Genomic DNA, 23,500 nt, shown 5'->3' on the forward strand with positions numbered 1-23,500 from the left:
TGTGAGAACCACTGTTTCAGCTCCTACTCCTCTCCTCCCTCCTGTATGCCAGCACAGAGGATGTTCCTGGGGAAAAGGCGGCATGGTCTGGGAGTCCTCTGGCCAGCGCTTCCCAGCTGCCAGGACGGTATCAGATGGAAATGGTAGTGTCTTGTATCCACTTCAAACAAATGCAAATGATTACACAGGATGCAGTACACTGGACAATTGGCCACAAGACTATACTGGAAGTCAAACCTACCAAGAAGGTCACCATGTATAAGCTGGTTCCTCTTTACTGCATGCTCTTCTGTTTCTCCCTCACCCCCCTCCTTACTTGGTTTACAAGTTCAGCAACTATCCTCTCAGCCAGTTAAGTTCCCCTCTTTCCGTCCCTCAGTTGCTTGACTTTGTTGAAGAGTGCTGCTTGATTTTATTTCATTCTACTTTACACCTCCTGTGTCATAAATAGACAGTGGTAGATTTATTTTCATAGACGAAAACAGGCACAGTGAAGTCTTTTCTTATTCTTTAAATCATCTATGATCATTACAAGCTCCACGGAGCCTTAGTTTTTTTAAATTAATTTTAGTTGTAAAGTTTCTTTCCTTGTATGGAATTTGACAGAACAATAATAACTACACTGAGGAGAGACTACACCTTCTAGGATTGCATTTTCTCTCTCTGTATCAATATGAACTCACACTTCCATTAAATAGCTCCTACCAGCATAAGGGCATACATGTCTAATTCCTTGGCCCTGGCACATCCTAAACTCTTCCTACCAATGTACTTAATTTGCAGGTCAGATAAAGAAAATCCTAACACTTATCTTCAAAGAATTAACCTTATAAACTGAATCAGTTCTAAAGTTTATTAGACTGTAGTTAGAAGAAAACCTGTAATAGTTTACCATGTTAGAACCGGAGGAGAAACATGTTCATACAAAAAAATAGTATGAGTAAAAACCTTGTTACTCCATGTAGAGATACGTTCATTAATATTTTCCAAGTGAGTGAAATTGTTTACCGTGTCATCTGAGTTTCACTAAGTACTATTTTAAAAAAAAAATCTTAGCACCAATAGAAATCTGGCTTGCAGAAGGAAAAAATTCTGTGCTGGTATCATGTGGGTTAGAGGAACAAGGTTGTCATTTCTGTACATGAAAGACCTCCTAATTAACCCCTATTTAACATCTATCACATCTGGTAGTACAATATTCTTTAAAAGCAATACTAAATTAAAAATAACCACAGCTGGGTGAAACTCTTTGAAATTTGCAGTTACAGGAGATGGCCTATAGGCACCAATGAGACCTGTAGTAAACTAGGAGCTTTTCCTCTTCACTTGCTCATAGGTATAAACTGGAAGCCCAAGAATCCAATCTTGAGGACTCACTGTCTGTCCTGTCTTCTGAGGCTGCTGAAAGCATTTTGGTTTGAGTACTAGTAGGGACCCCTGTGACTGAGATGTGAACAGGCAGGACTCCTTGATGATCTCCATCCTCTGAAGCTGTTGTTATGCTGTTTTTTCACTAAATATTTGAAGAATTGTTTTTTCTTGGTGTCTTTTCTCAGCTCCAACCTTTTGACTTGCTACCACCTTTTCACACATCTGCAGCAACTCTTGCAGTGAGAGCTTTCCTGTGCCCTAGTCTGCATGCAGTGCTTTAGCAACCTGCAGACCTGTGAAAGGCCACCTGTTACCAGAATGCCTCAATCACTAGCTCTCCCTTCTCCACTCAAGGGAGCTTGAAATGTGCAGCTTTTGCTAGAGTTCCTAATCAGTTATTGTCTACACCGCTGTGTTGTTCCAAGCTTCCCTCTCAGCTTCTTCATCTCCTCAATAGAAGTGTACTTTACTAAATGCAGAAGAGAGCGGTATCTGTATTAATGTACTAATATGGATATTTTAATGAAAAAGGTCAGTCATAAAACTAATAAGTGTTCTTCCTGTCAGGCTCCACTGAAAGCCTCTTTGTTGAAAGGGCTAAGTGCTTTGACAAATCTCAGAATGGAGTATGATATAGGTCAGCTACCGCCTCCCATTTCCCCTGTAGGTTCAGAGATTACTTTTACAGACCATGTTGATATTCCTTCCCTAGAGAATTCTCCCCATGCCCGAGGCTTAGAGAGTATGCAAAGCCTATATAACGAATTTTCAGGTTTTTTCTCATCCTTGATGTTATGAGTTATTTAAATGATATTCTGACTTGTGGTGCTCTTGTACTGTTGCTAGCTAAAAGAGGTCATTCCATTATCCACTGGCACTTCTCCTGGGTTAAATCCCTACCTTACAAGAAATCTAAATTAATAAATGTTGGAAGTTTGAAGTATTTTCAGTACTTAAAAATGAGACCTGTAGATATTGGCTAAGTTTTCATCTAGATCTCTACTTCACAGCAGTCTAACTAGAAGAAATGTATGGCTAATGACTCTGGACACTGACAGTATGTCTACATGTCTAACAGCAGTAAGTCTCAGAGCCTGGATCTACAGAGTTGGGCTTGCACTATGGTGCAGATGTTCAGTCTCTGGCTGAAACTTGGGCTCTGAAGCTTGGGGAGTGTTTCAGAGCCTGAGCCTGAACCCACGCCCAAATGTCTACACAGTGATTTTTAGCATTGTAGTGCAAGTCTGAGCTGTAGACCCAGCCTCTGAGATTTGGTGCTCTTGGTGCTTTTTTCTTTCTGTGTAGACATATCTGGGCTGGACTTTAAGATCCAGTTTGACCCAGGCTCCTTTCAATGGGATTAAATTCTCTGTAATGTTTTAGAAAAAATGCTCAAGGATTAATTTTTATAAGGATTAAAACTATTCTGCTTCAGAACAATGAGTCGGAAGGGAAAGGCAAGTAAATTAATGCTGACAGGATCAGCATTCATTTCCCTGCTGAAAATCCAAATGTTGAAGTGGAGGAGAACAGATATCTTTGAGCTAAGGCTCCTTGCCACAGCATGGAAACTGATCCCCATAAAAGAGGGGAGCTTCACAGACTCAGAAGAAAGAATGAATGGGTAGATGGCGCTTCCTCATTCTGTGCAAATCCACTTGCTATGAAGGTGTGACATGAGCTTCACAGACTCAGAAGAAAGAATGAATGGGTAGATGGCGCTTCCTCATTCTGTGCAAATCCACTTGCTATGAAGGTGTGACATGGACCTATGTTAGACAAGGTAATAACACATTCATTCCTGTTCTTGTATCACTTTCATCCAGTAGTGTTGGAACAGTTTTTATAGTGAGGGTGCTGAAGGTGGAAACCGTGTATCAGGGTTATTACTTTAAGCTAGGGGGTGCAATAGCACCCCTACTTCCAGTACCTATGCTTTCACCTGCAAATTTAGTAGAGGTTTGACAAGTATCTTGCAGTTAAAAGTTTTGAGGGTTGTTGTATTATATATATAAAATGTGTGTGATTACAACATAGCTTGGCCTTGAGAATAGGTGAGTATCAAACGAGGCTTGCTGCACCTCTTACCTTTCTGGTCTCTGTGTACACTCCCTCAGATCTTAGATAAAGGCAAGAGGTCTATCTCAGGGGTGTTTTACAATCTGTTTTCAACACTCAAGATGACTTTCCTTTTTTTATCCCTCTGTGTGTTTCTCTCTAAATACAAAGCCCTTTTCCTAATTGCACCTTCTGGTGCAGTGGGATATAGACAACCCTTGCAGATTATCTCCTTGTGGCTCCCTGGCTCTGTTCACTCCCCACCTGGAACCCAGCAGAAGAGCTGGGAATGGGAGTGGTTGATACTCCATCTATTATTCTTTGCTGATGTAATGGCCCATAGAGCATTGTTACAGCCCTGAGACTGCTTAGTTGCACCAGAACCAGAATTCACAAGACAGCTGAAAGTCATCTTTGCTTCCCTCCCACTCATCATTTCCTGCACTCAAAGTAGGAAAGGTAGAACAGAGAATCCAGTCTCTTGGGTTTTCAATGCAGATGTTAAGTAAGATTTTATATTACTACAGTCATGTAGTTCCTTCCACACTCATTTAATGTCCTGTTGATTATAGATGACAGTCTCATTTATCAGTTACCTATCTGTTTACTTAGAATAAAAAGGACGTCATTATAGAAAGAATGTCTGAGGAAGATTCCAGTTATCTGGGTATCTAGCAATAATAAAGCAGATCTGGACTTGTTAACTAATTACTACAAAAATGTAACAAATATTCATAAAGGAGAAACATGTTTCCTGAATTTCAGTTACATTAAATACCAATAAATATCATATGATTAAAGGAACTTTGCCAAAGGCTCTAAAGAGACGTCCAGCTATTTGGTATACATGCATGCTTTCTTGTGTATTACTACTTTAATAGATTAATGCCAGAATGGACCATTATAATAATCTAGTCTGTGCTCCTGTATAACGCAGGCCATAGAACTCATTTGTTGCATTTTTGCCTTGAATTACATTGTAGGCTTTCTGCCGCAAGGACTACATCTATTTGTGTGTCTTTATTAGATCCAGACTATGGCCTCTAGGTGCTGCCCTTAATACCAGTAATTTAATAACTTTAGGAATTCAGCCTCTCACAATACCCTCTGAGATGGAGTAATATTACCACATTATATAGGTGAAGAAATAGAGGTATGGATTGGTACAAAATACCTTGTGCTATGGTCAAAAGTCAATGGCTGACCCAGGAACAGAACCCAGAACACTCAACTTCTAGTTCTGTACTTTTACCTCTAGAGTATACTCCCTCTCTAACAATTTAATTTGAACAGAATATAAGAACCAGGTACTTGTGTACTAATTGTAGTTCTGTATCTTTGATCTATAATAATTTACTCTTCAATATGATACAAAGTCTTTTTAGAAGGAATACAAATATTAAGAGTAATTTTACAGATTGCTGGGAGATAATTTTCCAAACCATGGGCCCATTACTACAAGCCTTACTCATCAGAAGAGGCCTATTGAAGCCAGGCTTGAGACTGAGTTTTAAGTGACTATTGAAAAATATCAGATTTAAGAGCACAGTTAGAGAACAAAATCTTTTAAGGCAATAGCTCTATACATCAAGAATATACTCAGCAGACAGTAACATCTGGTGGTGTAGCACAGAATTTAAAACATTAATGCATATTGTGTGGATATGCATGATTTCTGTAAAGCTACCTTGTAAATACAAGAATGTAAATCTCATGTGATCTATCCTTCACATTTTAGGATTCACTTACATCTTTTTTTAGCAAGTACAAGGGATGATGATGAACTCCTGACCCTATTAGTGATGCTAACATTAATCAAATGGTGGTAGTTTACAATGTTTTTGACCTAAATGACTTGTCATGAAAGCAAAAGTGATCAACTTGCATTAAATCTCCTTTAGTTCTACTAACAAAAGACTTCCCGATATTTTAATTGAAAATATTTGGATGAAATTGAGGAGGCCAAATACACTGATTTATAGCATTTGAAGATCCAGACTGACTTCAATCTAGATTTTTGGAACTATGATGGTTTACACCAGTTGAAGATAAGTCCCAAGGTTGGTGTATGTTTGTCTGTATGTGGTGGAATTCTGGAAACTCCCCAAAATTCTGGAAACCTGTACATGAGTTCAGGGCCAGATTTAGGGTCAGGCAACCCAGGTCACCACCTGGGGTACCAGGCTCAGGGTGCTGTAAGATATTCAGAAGTTTAACAAATGGAGGAGGTGCCATTTAGTCTGGCCCTCCATGGGTTGGTGAAAGAGAGGGTGGAAAGAAAAACACCCCTGTGCTGGAGCATATTGTGATATTGTAGCACAAACCATCTGTGGCCAGCTATTTCCTTCTGTAAACAAGAATAACACCTTTTGCCCCTCCACTCTCTCTGATCAGGAGCTCCCACCCATTGGATCTGTGAGTGTGGATTCAGTGGCCTATGCCTACCCCAATCCAGCATTTCCTGCTATACTGGCCCATTCAGTGCTGACATGAAGTCAACTCATTAGCATGCAGGAGTTCTCCAGTTGCTCCACCTGCACTCCATGTCCACAGAATGTCTCCAGGAAGCTTTTGTGGCATAGCGAGTCCTCCCTTAATGGGTTATTGTCATCATCATGCACTTGACTAAATTACAAGCCTTGTAACTTCAACAATGAAATCTAATTGAAGTGTGTGGAGCTGGACCGCAGGGGTGGTTGAATGGATTGCTTTTAGGACAGCCCCCACTTTTAGGAAAGGTCACTGTCCAGCACTGGGCTTTGGTACCACATGTTACTCCTTTGTGCCTTTGCAGGAATTGCTAGATACTACAGAAAAACATTTCCTGAAATCTAGCAGCCTTGTCTTGTACTATTTATGGTATTAAAGTTGCAGCCACAAAGGACTGGTCTACACTACTGCGGTAAATTGATCTAACTTATGCAACTTCAGTTATGTGAATAATGTAACTGAAGTTGACGTCGTTAGATCCACTTACCGTGGTGGCTACGCTGTGCTGTGTCAATGGGAGAGCATCTCCCATCAACTTCCTTTATGGTTCTCAGGGAGATGGAGTACACAAATTGATGGGAGAGTGCTCTCCCGATTTAGCATGTCAGACCTGCTAAATCGACACTCGCTGCATCAGTTGCAGCAGTGCCAGTCTACTGGTAAGTGTAGACCTGGCCAAAGAGACATTGGACCAGATCCCCAGCAGTATCTGTGTTTCTTCTTCTTCTTCTGAGAATCTGCCTGTGCAGGAGAGATCTTCTGGGGCCTAGATGCACTGAGTTTAGGGCCACTTCATATTGGAGCAGTGCAAAGCAGCCATAATGAGGCTGAGGATCGAGACCATTGATTCCATTACTGATACTGGATTTGCCTGGTGGAAATAAGAACAGAGCCTGGTCCTTTGTGTGGAATTGTTCTTCAGCATACCATCAACAAGTTTGTCTTTCCATTTATACTTTTCAGGGACAAACAGTTACCTGTATCTAACTTGATCTCTAAAGAGCTTCAATTTCCCTTGGCTTATGAATGAGCCATTCAATCTATGTATACTTTTTTTTTTCTCTTTCTTCTGTTCATTGTTGAAAAATGATCTCAGTGAAAGGAGTTCTTTGTTTTTTCAGTGGGGTGTTACCAGAATTCTTTACATTGGAATGACAGAAATCAATGACCTCAGCAAGGGGTAACTGTAGTTCAGCAACTGACACATTAATTTCAGTGTAGCAATGAAACTGAAAGAAAAATAACTAATTCTAAAATAGTTGCTACTTTAAATCAAATTTACTTGTCTACTTCAATTTTGTAGCGTTCAGAGGGTGAATAGTTTTCTAGAAGCAAAATTAATCACAAAGCTTTTCTACTGAAATTCAAGATGGCATTTAAACACTTTAGGAAAAAAAGTATATTGGTAGTCACAAGCTCTTCAGTATTTGGTAAATTTAAAATACCTGTAAAACCTCATTGCATCTCTCAAATGTATGAAAGTCTATGCTATGTGATATGACATCCAAATTTGACAATGTCAGGCACTCATTGCATCACTGCTGTATTTAGACACTGTTGTTGCTGGTAACACCCTCCATCAGCGCCATCATGCTGAATAATGCATCACATGTTGAAACAAGATCACAGAGCTGCAGGGGTATGAAAAGAGCAAAGTTGTATGTGACTTTATAGAAATGGTGGTTACATAATTCTTACAGCAATGAGGTCACAGAGCAGTAGGGGAAGGTAAAAACATGGATGCGGTAAAAGCAAACTAAAACAGATTAATGGAACAGGGATTGTAACAGGATGATGGATGCTTTAGATACTTGCATGGTAAGAGATGCCAACATGTACAAAATGTGGATTTATTTCTGGTTCGTTGAAGTGGGGTTCCCAAAACTAATAAAGACATAGTGAGTTATCCATTCTTAAAGGGGCGGGGGGTGGGGAGAAGAAAAATGTGCACTTTTGACACACATAGTGGAATATAATTTCTACAGCTCAAAAAGGAATTCAGAATTTACTTGAAGTGTGTACTGAAATACTCATTTTCTCCACCAAAGTATTCTGAGGTCTAACAATGGAGCTCCATATAACATGCATGGCAAGAGCTTGAAATTGCCTCCCTGTTTTCTAAAGCAGCCAATGTTAGTAGTGGTGTCTGACCCCAGTTCATCACTTATTGAGAATGCAGCAATGCATTAGATTTTGATTTATTTGTCTATAAATCGCATTAGAGGTGAGGCTGGTATGATTAAGGTGGTCTTACACTTCCCATGATAAGATCTTATTTTCAATTGCTTATAACATGGCCAAACTTCAACTGTGTGGGCTGAAATTTTACATGCCATATGTCTGCCTCAGCCTGACTTTAATTTCAGCCAAAATACTCCAGCCATTTCCAAGATCAAGCTGGGGAGGGAATACATTGTTTGAGCCATGTTTAAAAAAAAATTCTGGTGACCTTTTCTTTGAACAGTGGTAGGGCTCCCATGCTTTGAAGCAGTGAGTTGAAATTTAAGTGGAGTCTGACCTTTTGCTCTGCCCATGAAAATGTGCCTAAATTTGATGAATTTATAAGTCTTTGGAAAAAATTGCAGTTTGCACATGCTTAGAGACTACTTTGATTTAGCAGCTAAAATCTAAGAAGACTCTTTTCACTGAACATGCTCAAGCCTCTCACAGCTTCTAGTGCTGACCAGACTCCACAGGCATCATCCCTACAGAGCAAGTGAGCATGCTCCAGCTCAGGGCCATGAGGCAAAGTTGGACTTTCCTTGAACTGGATGCTCCAAGCCATGGTCAGGCTTGCACTGAAACGGAGGGCCAGGAGCTTGATCTCTCCTGTGCTCACAATGACTCCCTTGCTGGCACCCAGCAGTGTGGATGAGGGATTTGCTGCTTCCAAAAAAAAATACACCCCAGTTTACCAGATCTACCGGGGATCACTGCTCCATGTAACATAGAGCACTTAGATAGGTTTATAGTGAAATCAAGTAAAAGTTTGTTTAATGATAAATAAAGGGGGGAGGGTCCCAAAGCCCAGGCTCCAGCCCAAGCCTGAATGTCTACGCAGCAGGATTTAGCTCTGTAGCCTGAGCTCCCCAACCCTGAGTCAGCTGACTCAGGCCAGTCACAGCCATGCCACAGGTCATTTATTCCAGGGTAGATATACCCCAAGTTTTCAATACATTCTTTATATGACTATAATTGTTGCAATTTCACTCTAGACTTATTAGCAGATAGACAGTACTATGTATTTGATAGCTGTCTTTCATAAAATCCTATATTTAATTCATGCTGTCACCTCACTTATGGGGATTCAGTATTGCCAAGCCCAAGCATTCATAAATTAAGTTCAGCTTTAAAATTATGAGATTTTCAAAAATAAAACATGTTGGGTTCTTTTTAATTGCCTTCTATTGTTTGAGCCTTTGGAATACAGTTGGATTACATTTCCTAGCTTTTCTCTGCAACCATAATCACTTGAATTTTTTTTCTAAAGGAAAGGTGAGATTCTCATGTAATCAGCTGAATCCAGGATCTGGTGCTTTAAGAGAAATGCCTATTATTGTGATTTTTCAGGATAAAATCACAAGAGCTAGCAATACTAGAGATTGCAGTGAACAAGGAGGCTAAAGAAGCAGCAAAGAATCCTGTGGCACCTTATAGACTAACAGATGTTTTGCAGCATGAGCTTTCGTGGGTGAATACCCACTTCTTCGGATGCAAGCAGAAGAAGTGGGTATTCACCCACGAAAGCTCATGCTGCAAAACATCTGTTAGTCTATAAGGTGCCACAGGATTCTTTGCTGCTTCTACAGAACCAGACTAACACGGCTACCCCTCTGATAAAGGAGGCTAAAGTAATCCAAGTAACATTGAACAAAATGTTGAGATTTAAAAAATAAAAGGTTGCAAGTAGGGCTGTCAAGCAATTTAAAAAAAATCATGATTAATTGTGTGATTAAACAACAATAGAATACTATTTAAATATTTTTGGATGCCTTCTACACTTTCAAATATATTGATTTCAATTACAACACAATACAAAGTGTACAGTGCTATATTTATTTTTTTATTTGTATTTTTTACTTGCACTGTAAAAAAAAACCAAAAGAAATAGTATTTATCAATTCACCTAATACAAGTAATGTAGTGCATTGTCTTTATCATGAAATTTGAACTTACAAATGTAGAATTATGTACAAAAATCCCTGCATTCAAAAATAAAACACTGTAAAATTTTAGAGCCTGCAAGTCCACTCCATCCTACTTCTTGTTCAGTAAATCGCTCAGACAAACAAGTTTGTTTAATTTATGGGAGATAATGCTGCCCGCTTCTTGTTTACAGTGTCACCTGAAAATGAGAACAGGCATTTGTATGGCACTGTTGTAGCCAGAGTCGCAAGATATTTACATGCCAGATGTGCTAACCATTCATGTCCCTTTATGGTTCAACCTCTATTCCAGAGGACATGCATCCCTGCTGATGATGGGTTCTGCTCGATAACAATCCAAAGCAGTGTGGACTGATGCATGTTCATTTTCATTATCTGAGTCAGATGCCACCACCAGAAGGTTGATTTTCTCTTTTGGTAGTTCAGGTTCTGTATTTTCCACATTGGAGTGTTGCACTTTAAGACTTCTGAAAGCACGTTCCATACCTCGTCCCTCTCAGATTTTGGAAGGCACTTCAGATTCTTAAACCTTGGGTTGAGTGCTGTAGCTATCCTTAGAAATCTCATATTGGTACCTTCTTTGTGTTTTGTCAAATCTGCAGTGAAAACATTCTTAAAATGAACAACCTGGTGGGTTATCATCCGAGACTGCTATAGCATGAAATATATGGCAGAATATGGGTAAAACAGAACAGGGGACAATTCTCTCCCAAGGAGTTAAGTCAGAAATTTAATTAATGCATTCTTTTTTTAATGAGCGTCATCAGCATGGAAGCATGTCTTCTGGTATGATGGCTGAAGCATGAAGTGGATTACGAATGTTTAGCATATCTGGCATGTAAATACCTGGCAATGCTAGCTACAAAAGTGGAAAGCAAATGCCTGTTCTCACTTTCAGGTGACGTTGTAAATAAGAAAAGGGCAGCATTATTTCCTGTAAATGTAAACAAACTTGTTTGTCTTAGTGATTAGCTGAACAAGAAGTAGGACTCAGTGTACTTGAAGAACATAAGAATGGCCATACTGGGTCAGACCTAAAGGTCCATCTGGCCCAGTATCATGTCTTCCAACAGTGGCCAATGCCAGGTGCCCCAGAGGGAATGAACAGAACGGGTAATCATCAAGTGATCCATTCCCTGTCGCCCATTCCCAGCTTCTGGCAAAAAGAGGCTAGGGACAACACCCCTGCCCATCCTGGCTAATAGCCTAGGCTCTGAAGTTTTAAAGTATTATGTTTTTGAGTGCAGTTATGTAACAAAATAAAATCTACATTTGTAAGTTGCACGTTCTTGGCAAAGATTGCACTACAGTACTTGTATGAGGTGAATTGAAACAAAAAATAGTGTTTTTATCATTTTTACAGTGTGAATATTTGTAATCAAATAATATACACTGATTTCAGTTACAACACAATACAATATATATGAAAATGTAGAAAAACATTCAAAATATTTAATACATTTCAATTGATATGCTATTGTTGAACAGTGTGATTAAACTGCGATTAATCACGATTCATTTTTTTAGTTAATTGCGTGAGTTAACTGCAAATTATCAACAGCCCTAGTTGCAAGTCTTAATATTGATGATACTATAGGAGATGGATCAGATGCTCTAATCAGGATAGGAATGCTCATAATTTGTACAGTAACTCCTTACTTAAAGTCGTCCCTGTTACCATTGTTTCGTTGTTACGTTGCTGATCAATTAGGGAACATGCTTGTTTAAAGTTGTGCAATGCTCCCTTCTAACGTCGTTTGGCAGCTGCCTGCTTTGTCCACTGCTTGCAGGAAGAGCAGCCCGTTGAAGCTAGCTGGTCGGGGCTTGGAACCAGGATGGACTGGCAGCCCCCCCCCCCCCCGCATCAGCTCCCTGCTCCCCTAAGTGCCCTGTGCAGCAGCTACCCAGCAGGCTAGCAATTGCAGCTGTCCCTCCCCTACTGCCATGTGCTGCTCCTGCTCTCTGCCTTGGAGCTGCTCCAGGAGACTCCTGCTTACTGTGCTGGGGGTGGGGGGAGAGGAGGAAGAGGGGGACTAATGTCAGGATGTCCCCCTCCCCTCTGCTCCTGCATCCCTCTTACTCCATCTTCATAGAGCAGGGGGGACACACGACAAGGTTTTGCTGGCAGCAGCTGTGGCCTCAGCAAGCTGATCTAATTAACAAGGCAGTGTACTTAAAGGGGAAACGCGCATCTCTTTCTCTCTCTCTTCCCTCCCTCCATTCCTGCTGCTTTGTAGACTGTGAGAGTTAACCCTTGAGGGCTCAGCCAATTGCTAGTTCATTTAGCAGTAAGGCATTCCCTGGGAAATATCCCACCCTCTGACTCCTCCACCTCAACCAAGCTTCACAATCGTCATCACTGTGTACAAGTATTAAATTGTTTGTTTAATACTTATAGTGTGTGTGTGTGCATATCTCTATCTATCTATCTATCTATCTATCTATCTATCTATCTATCTATCTATCGTCTTTCGTCTGGTGAAAAAAAATTCCCTGGAACCTAACCCCCTCATTTACATTAATTCTTATGGGGAAATTGGATTAGCTTAACATCGTTTTGCTTAAAGTCACATTTTTCAGGAACATAACTACAATGTTAAGTGAGGAGTTACTGTAATTGCTTGAGATGCAACCAAGACTTCATGAAGGTTATAATGCATTTGAAAGGACCAGGAGGTAACTGATAACCTCTCCTGAGATAAATCTGTTACAGAAACAATTCCAGCTTTTCCCTATTGATTTTACTAACCTCTCCCCAAGATCAATTTTTAATTTAAAGTTATTCTAGAGAGAAGAAAGATAGGTTAATTTTTCTAAAACCTGCATATATTCATATTCTCTAACCCAAGCATCCTTTCTTTAATATTCATTTAAGCAACATTTTAACTGTTGCTATCAATTAACATGCATATATTTATAACACTGGTTCGGTGTTTGCTGAACTACAGCCGTAGCTTAGATACAGTTCATAACATTAGAAATGCACTGTAATTTACTTTAACTTCTTATTAGTTTCTCTTGTGCTTTCTGTTGGATGTCTGTAAGCTTGTAAATTTTTTCTGTCGTATCTGCTACAGTCAAACACACCCATTACAATATTTTATTCTTTAAAATGTTCTTTAATTTCTCTTTTAATAGAAAGAAGGAGAAAAAGATCACAAAGTTCGCTTGGCAGTTGGAAATGGAGTAAGGAGTGATGTATGGAGAGAATTTTTAGGCCGATTTGGTGACATCAAGATGTGTGAGTTTTATGGGGCTACTGAAGGAAACATTTGTTTCATGAACCACACCGGGAAAATTGGATCTGTGGGACGTACTAATTTCTTTTATAAGGTAAGTATTCAATATTTTATTTGGGAAGGAGGGTTGGGGATAAATGTGATTCTTAATTCAGTAACTAGATCAGAAGAAGTGAGGCCTAAAATCAGTGGGAGTTGAGGATGCAGAATCAAGTTCTATGTCTTTTGATCTAATTACTGCAGGTTTAACTGACAGTGTTCAATGCTGCCAAAATCATCTGTATATAGTGCTCCCACCTGTGCTAATGGCAGCACCAGTGGGATTTTTTCCCCATAATATTTCCTAGAATAGACAAGATCTAAATGAGTGAAACTCCACCATCCTGAAAGTTTCAAGCAAGATCTGTTCAGTTCTGTGTTCCAAATCTTTGTTACTAGGCAAGAGACTAGATTGGAATTATTTAATGCGTCACTGATTTATAAGCAGAAATATATGTATAAGATTGAAGATGGAGGAGGGGGGGGGCATGTATACCTGATTTAATGATAAATATATATTACAGGCTTCTTGCCTTTTTTAAGGATTTGGTTTAAAAAACTAGACTCTAGGAAATGAGCAGGGGAGCAAATCAGAGCAGATGACCTCAAAACTGAGAAATGGGGAACCACTGGCTCTCCTGCATGTTCTTTCTGCTCATCCGGAGTCTGTAGACACTCGTATGCCTCTAGTCCATCTACTTCCCAGTCTTCAGACTTTTGTTTTCTGGGGCAGAGCCTGGAGATCAAGTACTCTCCACTCCATGTTATCCTCTCTAGACGCAGGGATATTCTGCCAGGAACTCCTTTCTACTGTATCCCACTGTATGGCTTCAACTAGTCAACAACAGAAGAACAATATCTATGGGCAGCATGGCTTTTTGGGGGTGCCTGCAGTACTGCCAACCCCAAGCTTTCAAAAATCATGAGATTGGCTTAAAAATCCAGAGATTATTTTTAAAAACAATACATTTCTATTTTCTGAGACTTTATGGTGCACTTGCTTTGTGTTTTTGAAGCTTTCCACAACCATGAGGACTCAACTTTTTTTGTTATAAAAGCTGGAATTTTCATGCAATCTGATTCCAACACCTGGGGCACTATGAAAAACACTGAAGATCATCAGACTTGATAAAATCATGAGAGATGGCAACACTGAAGCAGGGCCGCCCAGAGGATTCCAGGGGCCTGGGGTCTTTGACAGCGGGGGGCCTCCACTTCGGCGGTAAGTCGGCTGCGGGGGGTCCTTCCACTCCGGGACCTGCGGCCGAAGTGCCCCGAAGACCCGTGGGGGGGGGGCTCTCCGCCGCCGAATTACCGCCAAAGCGGGGCCCAGGCCCCGTGAGAGTTTTCTGGGGCCCCCGGAGTGAGTGAAGGACCCTGCTCCAAGGGCCCCGAAAAACTCTCGTGGAGGCCCCTGCAGGGCCCGGGGCCTGGGGCAAATTGCCCCACTTGCCCCCCCTCCTCCTCTGGGCAGCCCTGCACTGGAGTAGTCCATAGGAAGAAGCCCTTGGTTTAGAGACTGCACGATTAAGAGTACAGTTCTCCATGGAGTTAGTAGGATAGTAATGTTCAGGGCTAGGGTTTCAAAGAATACACTTATCATACACTAATGTGCAAATATTCAGCTTAAAATAATAAATCAGAGTAATAATAAAGATAAACTACTATATCGTCTAAAATATCTTGATTATGGGTAACATGACAGTGCAATGAAATTTACAGTAATGCATGACTAAATCAGTGTGGCCATTTTAAGTCGTTTGTTTTCCGTACTTCTAAATTTAAAAGATAAAAAGGACACTAATATACTAGCTTGACTGGAACAAGGGTATGATATACAGCAGGGGTAGGCAACCTATGGCACGCATGCCGAAGGCGGCATGTGAGTTGATTTTTCAGTGGCACTCACACTGCCCGGATCCTGGCCACCAGTCCAGGGGGCTCTGCATTTTAATTTAATTTTAAATGATGCTTCTTAAACATTTTAAAAACCTTATTTACTTTACATACAATAATAGTTTAGTTTATATATTACAGACCTATAGAAAGAGACCTTCTAAAAATATTAAAATATATTACTGGCATGCAAAACCTTAAATTAGAGTGAATAAATGAAGACTCTGCACACCACTTCTGAAAGGTTGCCCACTCCAATATATAGGAATGCTAAGAAATATTTCCTGCCCCCAGTCACATGACCAAGTCAAAGTTACAAAAAGTTAATACCCCGTCACATGGCAAAAGTCAAAATCCACTGAGTCTGTAACATTTATTTTGTTACTTTAGGTTAAAACTGGAAAGATAAATCTAATTGACTTTTCACCATTTACTGCCTGGTGCATGTGTTGGCATTTCATTCAGCTTAGATAGTAAAATGTGTGGTTGGGACGAGGGAGGGTTGCTCACGTCACCTGTATCATCCCTTCCCCACAAAATAGGAGGTGAGAAGGAGTTATGGAAGTGGCTGGAGAGTGCCTTTACAGTAGTATGCTGAGGTCAGTGTAGAACTTGATCATCCAAGCCCACACACAGGGCTTCCCAACCCCATTTTAAAAGGACCCTGAAAACTTCAATTTGGGTGGATCTCTTGAACTCTACACTATGTTCACAGGCCTAGTGGCACACAGCCATTCTGTACTAAGCTTAACATTGTTAAAACCAGTGGAGCTTAACCAGGCTTGGTGATGGTGGGATATTTTGATAAAAACATCTCTAGTATAGGCAGGCCTGGAAGGTGAACTCCTGGGTGACTTTTATAGAAGAACCTAAAACTGTTTCTACAGAAGGATATTGCAACAAAGGTGAGATGCCAGAATTCATTAGGCTTTAAAGATTTGTTAAAATCCATGGGCCATAAGGTAATGGCCCAGTGCAACAAATTTTCTACACACTGTATGTAATCAGTAGCTATAGTATATGGAGAGAAACTGCCAAAAAAAAGTTATCCATGTAAATAGTTCAGATATTTCTTTAAAAAGAGTTCATCTAAGTGAATGGATGAAACTATTATGAATTGGTTTGGAACCTAAGTGTAGCTCCTGAGACAGTCTGCTGCTGATCATGTTGGTAGCACATTAAATGTTTTGGCTGGCCTGGGCTCCTGGAGTACTATCAGCGTGATTCTTACACATCTTACTTTCGTGTTGGGTCTGTTCCCATTCATTGGGTGTTTTTGTGTGGTGACAAGCAGTGAAATTATAAAAGAGTGTAGTCATCTCAGTTTGAAAGTTGTGCGCAAACAGCTTAACAAGTGTCTTTTGTGAGGCTAAGTGACATTTGAGAAAGCTTCTGAATCTGGACAGACCTGTTTATTGCTATTACTACCTCTTTAAAGTCTGAATAAATTCATTTGAAGTTAAGGTCAACTGAGTGAAGTTGTATCAATTACACCACAGATGGCTGTAATTTAATATTTAACTTTTTGATTGTTAAAGTCAATACATTGTAAAGCAGACTTGAGTAATGAAAACAAGTAAAACTGCAAGATGTGTACTGAAGGGATAGTCTTTCTGTTTCCCTTTATTAACTGTTAGGATTTTTGCATAGAGATGAAACCCATAGGATTTTATACAATTTACTTTAAACCCCTACAGATTTTAATAGAAAAAAGAGATCATTTGTATCTAATTTTTTGAACCATCCTGGATAGATATTCTATAGAAGGGATAAAATGTTCTATTAAATTCCATCGCTAAATAACCCTACAGAAAGATTGGCCTTTTTATAATAAATTCTGTTAGACTTTCCCATACGGCTCAGTAGGGGAAAAGGTGGAGCGGTTCTTTCTTTATATTGCATGAGGGATTCTTCCACTCTCATTGAGTTATTGTTTTTAGTTTTAGTTTTTGTAAACCCCTTCCTTCGCCATCCCTCAAGACCTAGTGTCACAACAGCCATCTCCGAGTTAGAAAACTATAGCAGATGGATCTTCCTGTGGATCCTATTAACACCATTCCTTTAAATGGCTGGAGAAGTTCGTCTCTAAGAAACGTCATCCAAGGGTTTAGATAATTAAGTGATAGGTGTCTTCTTCAGAATTTTTACCTCACTAGACAGCCAATTTAACCTTGTGCTATTATTGAGGCCCAGTCCTGCTCTTCTTGAAATCAAGAGCAGCACACCCATAGTATGGAATTTTAAAAAGCAACTAAATATTTAGCAGCATAAATCCCATTGATTTAGAGTGAGATTTGTGTTCCTAAGTCACTTTGGTGCATTTGAAAATTCCATCTATAATGTTTGGTAGGTTCTTGATCAGGCCCAGAGTTGTTATATCTCCCTCTGTGGCCTTCCACCCCGCCTTCCCCCTATGTCTTTAAACCATGGAAGGTGTGGAATGTTGTTTTATTTTTGTTTCATACATTGATAAAAATGGTACTGTTTATATACCCAGAAAGGAAGATTGATACTTTTTCATGAATATAAAATAAAGGTGCTATTTGATCTCCTCTGTGGTTTAGTCATATGACTTGAGTTAGCAACTGTAGACTAGAAGTTTTAAAAATTCTGTTAATTTGATTTATTTATTTTTGTAACTGGATAGTGAAGGTCTGCAGACATTTCTGCTGTAAATTCTAACCAGTTAGCATTACTGTGCCGTATCAAAGTATCTATCTAATTTGATAACATAACTGTGAAATCTTCTTCCCTCATCCTTTCCCAAAAATGAAAATGTAAAGAATGTAAGCCCTCTCATGAACAGGAAATGGCCACTCTGCAATTAGTCTAAATTAGTTTATAATGTCTTTAAAATATTGCTCAAACTCTTTCTTCTCCAGAAAATAAACCTGCATTAAGGGCTAGATTCACAAAGAAACGTAGGTGTGGTGATACTGAATGTCGATGGATAAATAATTTAAAAAAATTCAAAGTACAACAGCTTCAACAGGAGAAAGTCAAGGAGCCCCACATCAGAATATCCCATAGCCCGATGGCTAGGGCATTCACCTGAAAGGTGGCAGATCCCTATTCAACCCTTGCATCTTCTTCTGATGCAGCTGGTACTGGCCAACATCAGGCAGTATACAGAACTACTTTATAGGGTTCACCAGTTTGATTCAGTATGGCAGTTCCTATATTTGTAAACTAAATATACAAATTTACAATTATACAAATACAGAATCTAAAGATACTAAAGCTGACAAAACTGGTTCAGGCTCCGAAGATGAAAGCGAATTTTCTGTCATTAACTGCCTTCTCCTAAAGCAAGGAGGCAAAGACTAATGTGTGATTGATGTTCCATTTGCCAAATTATAGGTAATGTGACAGATACCATGCCAGGAACCAGAAAATGATCTTCTGTCAGCCAAATTGTTCTTTATTATATTTTCAGTTGTGTGAAGAAAAAGGAGAATGCTGTAGTAGTGTGCCATGCATCCGAAGAGCCACTGAATGTGAGATGCTAACTGGAAATTGGTGCTCTTGTCTAGGAATAATTTAGTTTATTTGCACTGTGTAATCTCTAGGTACAATGGATCCTGTTGATATGTTTGAAGGTATAGTTACTATGAACAGTTTTTTAAAAAACCAAGATGTCTATATGCCTCATGTGAATAGAATTAATGCAATAGAAAATGGGAGCCTACATCTGCTAAGGAAACAAAATTTGCAGAGGCCTCTGAACAGGAATGCACAGAGCAGCTTCAGACCTTTTATGCATATATTATTTGTGTGATGCATAAGAAGTTAGGCATGAGACTTCCATTAATACTGATCAAAGATGCATGGAAAAGACACTCCATATTACCCTTAAAATGTACCCCGTGCTACAAGAGAGAAAATGCAACAGGAGTGTGGGGAAAGGGAACTCATATGTCATAAAAAGTGGTAGCAGGGAGTACAAATTACTACCTACCTAAAAATCAGCTTCTAAAAACTTTTATTCAGAACTTTGCATGTAACATTTTTTGCCAGTGTTTTAGTTAAAAAAAAATTGTAAGAGCCTGAAACTTTCTTCAGTACTCATGCTGTGTAATACCTTGTTCTGTTGTTCTGTAGAAATCAGTGGGACTGCTTGCATGATAAGGTACTACTCTACATGAGAATGGATGACAGAATCAGGTGCTATTTTAACCTTCTTATCTGATGGAAAGCTTGACTGTGGCAATCAATCAAAAACATTTTAGCATTTTGTTGAGGCTTATTACCTTTCTTTCACAGAACAAAGAATCTCAGGACTGACCCAATTCTAGTGGAGTTTGTTTTTTGTTCCTAATCTTAAATATTAAAATAACAGAACAGGTACTTTTTAACATGAAAACGAAACTTCATGTAAAGTTTTAGCTAATGCAGATATAAGCCTCTGGAAATTAATATTAACAGCACAAATTCTTAATGTGTTTATCAACAGTGTTACTAGCAACTCCTATGATTTTTGCCTGTTCAGCAAAGATTAAAACATGTCTGAAAATTAATAACACTGCTGCTCTTTTGATAGTGAGGTTATTCACATTGCTTTTGACAAACATGCTCTAATACTGCCACTATATTCCAAGATATTTTACTGTCCAGTATTTTCTGGGGTTAGTACCAGATGTTTTTTGCAAGGCTTTTTTTTTTTTTTTAATAGTTGGTCCTGTTACTGGCTAGCCAAATTATGAAGGGAAACAATTTAGCCAAAACAGGGTTAAATAGTGTCCAAACTCTGTTTTCATACATGGTTCAGAGTTCATCATAGGTAAGACCTTGTACTTATGAAACACAGTTAATGTATGAAGCTATTGTGCTAGGAAAGGAAATTATTTAAGTCTTTGAATTTGTTTGGATGGTAGATCCTGAATCTTAGGGCTTGTATACAAGGAAAGCTATTGCAAAATAAAATTAGGGTGTGAATTAAAAATACAACAGCTATTCTGCACTAGTTCCTCATGTGGACACACTTACTCCACACAAAGAGGGCCTTTCTGCATATTAGCTCAATCTACTTCCAAAGTGGATTAACCTAAACCACATGAAAGCACAATTTATACTATGTCTACAGTGTGAGATAGAAGTGTGATTCTCAACTATGTACACACAGTCATCAAGCTAGCATGAATATAAATAATAGTGTAGCCATGGTAGCACAGGCAGCGATGGCAAAGTTTCAGGTGAGATTGTAATTGGCATGGCTAAGCTGTGCCTCCGCTGATGCTCCCTGTGCTATCGTGGCTACAAGTACTATTTATATTCGCACTAACTCTCATCGACCTAGCACGAGTATGTGTAAGTGAGCTGGGAATCACACCCCTAGCTCATAGTGGAGATGCAGCCTTAGGGAGGAACAAGTGTTCACACTGGGAACTTGTGTGGAATAGCTATTCTTGGCTATTTTCCTATGTAGACAAGTGTATACATGTAGCAGTTTGTTTTATAAACATCTGCCATTCAGCAGTAGATTACCTGTAAAATTTCCAGCTGGCAAACTAAACCAAAGGCAAAAGCTGATACATATTTTTACTGGTCCATTGTGAGTTTAAAATATAATAATTTAAAAAACAATTTTTAAAACATATTTGAATTGAAATATTGTATTTGAAAAGAGCAGCGGTGTGACATTATGATGATACTGTTAGCTAGAAAAAAAGATGGTCCTGTAGTTAGGGTATTAGCACAGCACCTAGAAGACCCAGGTTCAATTACTTACTCAGCCCCAGGCTGTCTGTGTGACTGTGGGAAAGTCACTTGGCCTCTCTGTGCCTCAGATCACCATTTTATAGATGGGGATAATAGCACTTCCCTACCTCACAGGAGCATTGTGAAGATAAATGCATTAAAGATTGTGAGGTGCTCAGATACTATGGTAATTTGGCCATATAAGAACTTTAAGTAGATAAATAACATTAGAGCAACATAATCACAGGGCAGTGGTGATACAGAGTATGGTCAGATTGCAGTTTAGCTGGTTGAAAGGTTCATGTGTTGTATAATTATTTATTTATCCAGTAAAAAAGTTAAAATTAGATGAACGATCCACTGCATTACACTGTGTAGAATAATACAGTAATGTTTGTCTACATCCCTTCTTTCCCCATAATTTGGAATAGCCAAGATGAAACAGATTTAGGTCTGTAATTGCAGCAGTATGATGCAGCACCACCTGTTATGCCAAGGTGACTCCAATTCACAAACTTTAATGCAGAAGGAAAGCAGCTTGCACGTAGACAGATTTATGGTATTACAGATGCTGATGAGTAGGTTCAGTAAATCTCAGTTCACGTGTCCAGTCTTTAGATCATTGGGCTGATACACAGTAGTGTACTGTTAGAAGTACTCTTCTTTAGACCAGGTGTTTAAACAAAGGTTCTTTTGCTTCATGCTCTGGGTCTCAGTGAGATCCAAAGATGCATCTTTGGTCAGGGAAATCAGGTAATCTCAACATTTCCTCTGTCAATGAAACAGATTGTGCAAACCAAGTTGTACTTGAGTGCCTAATGACAATTGAATTATCATATGCAGTCAGTTGCTTTGCTACCAAACTCTAGCCTTTACATTATAAAGCATTTTCAATATATCTAATACAAAAAGTACTGTTTATAACTAAGTTACAGTATCATTCAATTTCATATTACAAAAGGTGTGCACAGTGTGCAGCTGCATTCACTAATCCAGCATCCAGCCACCACAGACTTGATTCTTTCTAAATTGTCCCCTGTGCTAATTAGTGGTTGCTATAAAAATTCAGGCATCAGTGACAACAAAATGAATAGTGGTGTGATCAAGTTAATGGATGATAAAATCATTATACTATTCAGCCAAATTAATTGAAGGCAAATGAGCATTTTATGTTTTAGCATTTTATCCATTACATGAGACATCTTCCTAATCCCAGTCCTTAATTACATTGTATTTCTTGCAGGTGAAAAAAGGTGCTATGTGATTAAAATATATATTTATAATTGTTTTCTCCCACACTGGTCCTGTCAATACTTCTCCTGCAAAGATTTCCAGAAATCGTTTGTTAGTCCTACTTTTACAAGAACTACTGATGCACTTCTTTAGGAGACAGAAGATGAGAAGAGTCAGGAAGCAGGCTAGCTGAATGCACAGAAGGATAAGTGAATATCTGATAAGAAGTGCACCCCGCCCATTCGATGACAAAGACTCTGGTTCTAGTTATCATTTACATGAAAACCGCTTTACACCACTTGCTCTTAGGCCAGGCCTAGACAACAGACCTATATTGGTATATCTGTTGTTCAGGGGTGTGAAAAATCCACACCCCTGAGCGACATAGCTATACCAATCTAACTCCCTGTGTAGACAGTGCTGTATTGATGAGAGAGCTTCTCTTGCCGACATAGTTACAGCTGTTGGGGAGGTGGATTAATCATCGGCAAAGGAGCATCTTTACTAAAGTGCTACACTCGTGCAGCTATACCATAATATGTGAAAACAAGCCCTTAGTGTAAATAAGAATCAGGTCCTGAGTATTCAGTGAGAAAAAGTACCTGGGTTTTTAATGTTGGCAAGAATATGGGGCCCAGTCCTGCAGCCAGGGCCAGATTCTGTCTAGTCCTATGCAAGAGGGTGCAAGAAGCCTTTCATCCTAGCTTCAACTCTGGTGTGCAGCCCATATAGGGGTCAGTCAGAATAGCAATGTCTGTGATTGGGAGAGTATAGAAACTTCTGTCCCTATGCTCTTAGGAGTGCACAGTACCCAAAAGGAGGACGTGAGGCCCACTGAGCAGGACTGGTGCCCAGCAGGGAGAAGGCTGCAGTCCATAAAAAAGTATAGTAGTGGGAATGCTCCCCTGCTTGTTGACATTTAGGGAAGTAGAATGCTCCCAGTCTTCTTCTTCAGGTAGTGCAGCTGTACAGCTTTACCAAAATGAGGCTTTTCCTAAGAGCCATACTGTAGAGCTGAGTGAGCGTGAAAGTTGTTAGCATCCCAAGAAGTGCTGCTATTGGTTCATCTACAGTCCTTTTCTGACATTTTAATCTGCTCTTCACAATACTTCCCCAATCTACAACTTCAAGCATTCTCACTAGTAAGCAATGCTAAAAACCGTGGGCCAGATCCTCATCTGGAATAAATTGGCATAACTCTATTGAAATAAATGGAGCTACACTGATTTACACCAGTTAAGGATCTGGTCTCAGGAGTAGTTTTTGTAGCAGGCTCTGCTAACAAATACTGTAGCTAAAGTTGCAGATCTG

The 23,500-nt window shown here is 39.4% G+C and overlaps 1 protein-coding gene across 3 annotated transcripts in view; it reads left to right on the forward strand.

Annotated features, from left to right (window-relative positions):
• SLC27A6 (solute carrier family 27 member 6) overlaps window positions 1-23,500 on the forward strand; it is a 54,047-nt gene that overhangs the window by 17,479 nt on the left and 13,068 nt on the right. For all 3 annotated transcript variants that reach the window (XM_039545647.1, XM_039545649.1, XM_039545648.1), the window contains exon 6: window positions 13,224-13,418. In XM_039545647.1, the coding sequence (XP_039401581.1) occupies window positions 13,224-13,418 (195 nt within the window). The remainder of the gene's footprint in view (window positions 1-13,223; window positions 13,419-23,500) is intronic.

The sequence above is a fragment of the Mauremys reevesii genome, linkage group 6, assembly GCF_016161935.1.
Source record: "Mauremys reevesii isolate NIE-2019 linkage group 6, ASM1616193v1, whole genome shotgun sequence".
Classification (NCBI taxonomy): Eukaryota; Metazoa; Chordata; order Testudines; family Geoemydidae; genus Mauremys; species Mauremys reevesii.